At 35.2% G+C, this 6,000-nt stretch overlaps 1 protein-coding gene across 1 annotated transcript in view; it reads right to left on the bottom strand.

Moving 5' to 3' along the window:
- ITFG1 (integrin alpha FG-GAP repeat containing 1) overlaps positions 1-6,000 on the bottom strand; it is a 92,194-nt gene that overhangs the window by 19,661 nt on the left and 66,533 nt on the right. Inside the window, exons 12-14 of the mRNA XM_009320340.1 lie at positions 5,627-5,777; positions 5,038-5,146; positions 1,239-1,282 (exon numbers count right to left, since the gene is read on the bottom strand). Coding sequence (XP_009318615.1) covers positions 1,239-1,282; positions 5,038-5,146; positions 5,627-5,777 — 304 coding nt within the window. The remainder of the gene's footprint in view (positions 1-1,238; positions 1,283-5,037; positions 5,147-5,626; positions 5,778-6,000) is intronic.

Here is a 6,000-nt window from a genome sequence, read left to right on the forward strand (position 1 = left end):
TTGTTTATTTGTTTGTTTTTTTAAATGCTGAATTCAAGCTGATATTAGGGCATCAAATCCAGTAAAGATCTTTCAAATGAGTTACAGAAAGAACACTAAAAGAAGAGATGATGACACATTTCACATCATGCCTCAAAAAATAGTAAGTTCTAAACTGTAAGAATAAGTGGTAATGATGGGAGATGGGATCAAAGCCTGAAAAATAATAATTTATTAGAATGAAGAGTAAGGAGACCACAAAGGTGATGTTAATGCAGATCTATGAAAGATGAGTAAATAAGGTGAAAATCTGATTTTTATTTTTTTTTTCCCCACCAAGTAGCTGTATTCTGGCATAATGTACTTTATGTTACTTTCCAACAGCAAACTTCTTTTACAGTGGAAGCAATAGTATTTCAAGGATCTTGATAATGAAATGTTCACCAGCATCCACTGTGAAAATTTGCTTTTTAAACCCTCTTTTTAGTTTTGTAATTAAGCTAATAATACTACCAAACCCCCTTATTATTTTATATTGGAAATTATACCCTATGTCTTAAAATAGGCTTGAAGAAAAAGTTGGTCCCATTTGAAGCAGTTTTTGATTTTTCAAATTAAAATTAAATTTCATATTTTTGCAGAGCTAAAGTGCTAATTCTAGCTTTGATTCCTCTAAGTTCCTCTTTTAGGCCAGCTTTCACTGTGAACATTGCTAAACAATTTGCTAATTGAAAGTTTGGTGGGTGAGTTGCAGGGTCTCTGGAGATGATTAAAATAATTGAAATAGAAATCAGCACATGTATATGTAGCTATCTGCAGACACATCAGAACCAAGTGTATTTCCTTCCCTTCTATCCTTCATTGTACCCACTTACTGTATTTTAGCCCAGAAGTGGCTGTATGGCTGAATCTGTCCCATAATCAGTTTTGCCTGGCCTTTCAGACTGCCCAGAACAAGACCTGGCACACTACACAGTTTGGGCATCCAGCTGTATTACACAAGTTTTTCTTGTATCTGGTATGTCCCAGCCCCCATGATGCTGGGTAACAAACACTGCAGAATCAGTCAATTGATTTCATCTCTGAGCAGGCAGCTGGTGAAAGGTATGGGTCTCAAATATGCAGAACTTGGTCAGTCATGATTTGGATTACACATTCCTCAAGTCAATAACTGTCTTAATGTGTGGAGAGTTTTTGGTATAATTAGACCTCAGCTTATTTGAAGCTAAATAGTAATGAAAAGTTATAGTTATACTTACTGTTATTTTCCGAGGACAGTCGTTAGAACAGAGGCCACTGAGAACTGCAAAAACAAAAAGTGAGCTTGTAGTGTTTATGTTAACAACCCATATTACAAGCACTACCTCTGAAATCTGTTCAAGTATAATAATAGTGTCAGGTATCCATTAAAACACAAAGAATAAATGTCTTCTATATGACTCATGTTAATGTATTAAAAAAATCCCTAATCTGTTTGAAGTATACTTCTTTGCAGAAATTAATCAGCTAGTCACTGTTTTATCATACCTCATTGGTTAACCAGCTTCAAAAGGAGAGAGTTGCCAGTTAAAAATTCCAAATTAAAACATTTTTAAAATAGTGGACTGTACATTTTATTCATTATTCTTCATTTCTAACCATGTAAAAATATTGGCAGAGATTGAGCTTTACTGTTTTAACGGGTAAAAAGGTAAGTAAAGGCTTTTCCTTCTATACAAAGGGTAGTTTTACAATGTGATTTAAAGCAATTCACAAAAGCTGTAACAAACAAAAATCCCGTTACCTATTTATTCTATGAATTCAAAAGTATTATAAGCAGATGTGTACAATGCTACTTAATATCTAAAGTCTGTGACAGTTGTTCAATTACTTGTTTAAAACTTACTAGTTTCAAAAATCAGTGAAATTACAGAAATATCTGTTAAACACTTATCTATAATCAACTAAATGACAGACAATGAAACCCATCTGTCCTATAACCTAGAACATCCTGTCGCATTAGAACATCAGTACTAAAGTGCCTTTAAAACAAACAAAACACACACACACACAAAATCTAAGGTGTCATTCTGATGCAACATTTGGACTTTAAATGACAACAGGTTGGTTGAGCGGCAGCCCAATAATGGCTATGAGCCTGGAAGAGGACACAGACCAGGCAGTACCGAAGCCAAGTAAAAACATAACTTCTCCATGAGCTACGGTATCCCAAAGCAAGTGTGGCAGATAGTGAAAATTAAGATTTGGACCAGATTTGAGGACAGGTGATCCTAACCACCAGGATTTTTTTAAAGCATTTTCTGTGTACTTTTACTGGAGTCAGAAATGGCACTGTTCTAGTGAAGGAACATTTCTAATATTAACAACTGTCATGATTCCCAAGTTGTAATTCTTTGCTTGCGATTTAAAAATGTTGCAATTTCCAAATACAAAAAATCTATTATTTTTATACAGTCCAAAAAAAAATATCTGGACAGGTAAGATGGTGTGGCAAAGCAGAATTTGAAGACTGACTGTATCTACAGACTTTTTATGCTACGAGCTGATTTTATATGTTATACATAGGTGTGTATGCAAGTGGAACCAACTCTCCCATTTTGATGCAAAACAGCACACTGCAATTTGCTGTTCAATTTCACTACTGGAACAAATAATCTGACCAAGTACATTTGACATCAGTTATAATGAGCAAAACTGTTCTCATTGTCCATATGCCAAGTAAGTGAACATGATGCATTTATTGATACACTAACTCGCACAAAGCATGTTTTGTTAAAATACTCTCCCCTGTATCACAGTAAAAATATTTTTTAGACCACTCATTAATTCCCATTTCCTGGGATTTCTATGCAAAACCACTCACACCCTAAAAGGGTGCTAAAAAAAGACTTGCTCCAATTTTTAAGATAGATTTACACAGAGTGAATCAAAAAGCATGTTGCACATTACTCCTTTCCCCATTAAAATATCACAACAATTATAATTCTAATATGGCTTTGTGAAGTGTAAGATTTTTCTAGAGGATTTTCTGCATGCTTGTGTGAATTACACTACCCATATACAGTATTATTTAAAAGAAGGCTTCCATCAACATGACAAATCATTATAGGGTATTATGATGAGAATAAAGCCCAGGCTAAGGAGAAAGCAATAAATGCATCAACCCCCAGTAGTAGCTGCAGTTCTGTTCATCTTATGGTGTGCAGAATGTGTGCTTTAGAAGGATTAGATGCATTTGTGAAAGTAATGTGAAAGCAAATACAATTTTTGAAGGTGAACCTCTAGTTGTTCCTGTTTAGCTTTGTCCTCCTAAGCTCACATACAGCCTCATTTTTCACTCGTTCTCAAAAAATCAAGGAAGACAGACAAAGCTCAACACCTCTGCAGTCTGGAAGAACATGGTAGGGCATGCAATTTGAAAACCTAATTACTCTCAATTACAAATATCATAATCTAACTCTACCCTTTTAAACCAAGTCTCTAATTAATTCACACACCCTTGCCACATTCATTGCCATTCTACGCTTTTATGGTAAGATGTGTTTTGTGCCATGTAGTGCTTTTAGGCTGAAAACACCAAACTGACTCACACATGGAAACAAACTGGCTGTCAGAATAGATCACGCAGCATAAATATAAATATACACCATGCCAGTTGTCACTGAAATGAAACCAGCCCATTTTGCACTAGATTCTGCATAATTTCCAGATGATATAGAAAAGAACTCCGGTAAAGTAAGCTTGATATGACAGAGGTACAGCAAAAAAAAGACAGAAGTCCCTGTTGGAAAGAAAATACTGCAACCACTCAAGGCACAGATGAAAATAAGTGCACTCGACTATTATTTCTTGCCTAGGTTTTTGAAAATAGGCAAGATAGAAGGGCAGTCATTGTGGACAAACAAATAAAGCATCTTCCTTCAAGTCAATATTGCTTTAATTTCTTCTGGTTCCTTTCTTGTCTCACTGTGGCATACGTATTTATATATGCAAGCATAATTATATTTTTCCTCAAATTAGCAATTTATAAACTAATCTTCCTCCAAATTTTAAGTAGCATCACACATTAAAAAAAAACCCCTAAGTTGTATGATACATACGTGTAGATCTAATGCCATTTTTATATTGACAACATTATATTATGTGAGGAGATCAGTGAAGGTATTGTACAAAAGATTCACAGAAGGGGCCTCATAACTTCAGCTAGTCTAACCCTTTCCCTCAAAACCAATTAAATATACTACATAATTTCTTAAACTATTTGTCAGGACCTCTAATGTTGGTAGCTGCAGCTTCCCCAGGAATTTATGTTAGTACTTCACAAGCCATCATTTAGGAAATTATTCTTACTATTTACTCTTCTAGTTTGTTACTTTATGTTGTATCCTGCATGGACACACAGAACACTCTTCCCCCATTGTTATGGATCATTATGGATTGAAGACATAGCTCTTCCTTACATTTCTCTTTTAGGCTGAATAACTTGGTTCCATGTGCTCTTTCCTTGCAGATGATATTTTTAGACACTTGATAATTCTTGGTTTTCCTTCAGAAGCCAGCTGAGAAATGAGTTTTTAAAAACCTAGTACCTGTCTCTAGAATTTTGCTAGGATGCAGAAGGAAAGGTCCAGGATGAAAGGAAAGATTTAACCTGCCTCTAGTTAGTGAGTGAAATAAGACATGTATTCTTGTAAAGAAAACCCCAAAAAACCACACTCAGGAGATGATGAACACTTATTTAAAGGTCACTGTGGTCAACATTGATATTAAAAACAGCTGAAGTGTTGAAAATAGTGGGCAGAATTACTTCAAATTTTAATAAGTACACTAAAACAAAACCAAGAAAAAACCCTTTGAAAGGAAACAAAACCAACTTATCCAAGTTCAGATTCTGCAACAAGAAATTTCTGCAATCCCTAATATTTCCCACGCTGTGTTTTTTCTTTTCTAGAATTATCATATACAGAGCATTACCATAACGTTATCATATACAGAGGCTTAAATATTCACATTCCTCTCAAGGTCCCATTTTGACTTGATTATACAGTGATAACTTACCAATAACTTTAACAAAATAGGCATCTGCTTCAAAGTTATTTTTTAACGTATGGATAGCAAAGTCCTTGTTGGAGTAGCCTTTGCTTAGCACAATGATATCCAAGATTCCCTAGAAGAAAAAAAAGTTTATGTTAGAATGCTGATTTACTGTAGATAACATCTAAACTTAGCAAAAAAATTCCCTTAGAGACACAAAGGAAAAAAAATAGTGTGTGCAGCAAAGTTTACACCTTCGCTATGAATTTTAGTATCTTTCAAATCTTACTAATCTATGGCAATTTAGGACAGAGTGCTCCATTCACAGCTAACGAGGACAATGCATGTGGTCCATGGCTTCTTTCTTGCCACTGAAGAGAGCAGCTCAAATGGAGCATACGGAGGGTCAGCAAACTTTTAGGCAGCGATGGGCTGCTGCTATCTGCTCACCTTCCAGGGAGCATCTCGAGAACGAATTTCCCAGGCTGAAGGCACTGCCTGCCATGTGCTGTAAAGCCAATGTTTCTACAAAGCAGTCTGCCAATGGCACACAGACAGATACAGCAACACAGAAAGAGAGCTGCTGCTTGCCGTAGTAAAGAGTTGAACTTACGTCTTCGTATATGTCAAAGAAGGTTGCTACCACTGCATCCTTGATTTGATTTAGATCCGAGAGCTCCCAAAAAACTTTAAACATACGACGTACACTCTTGCAGCTTACATTATTGCATGGGACATTTTCTAGTAAAAATGCTTGTTGATTGCTGTAAAACATACATATATATATATAAAACAACTTATTTGCCATAAATAGTCTAAATAATAGACATTACAAAAATACTGTAATTAAATAATTTAAGTCTGCTGAAGTTAAGTATAATAAAAACAAAGCTAGCAGCCACTGGATACTTTAAAAATCCATAAGCATTTATGTTAACTTTACAGACAGAATTACAACCACTATGTCATGCCTGACAAACCAATGAG

Source organism: Pygoscelis adeliae, unplaced genomic scaffold (assembly GCF_000699105.1).
Source record: "Pygoscelis adeliae isolate BGI_AS28 unplaced genomic scaffold, ASM69910v1 Scaffold62, whole genome shotgun sequence".
Taxonomy (NCBI): domain Eukaryota; kingdom Metazoa; phylum Chordata; class Aves; order Sphenisciformes; family Spheniscidae; genus Pygoscelis; species Pygoscelis adeliae.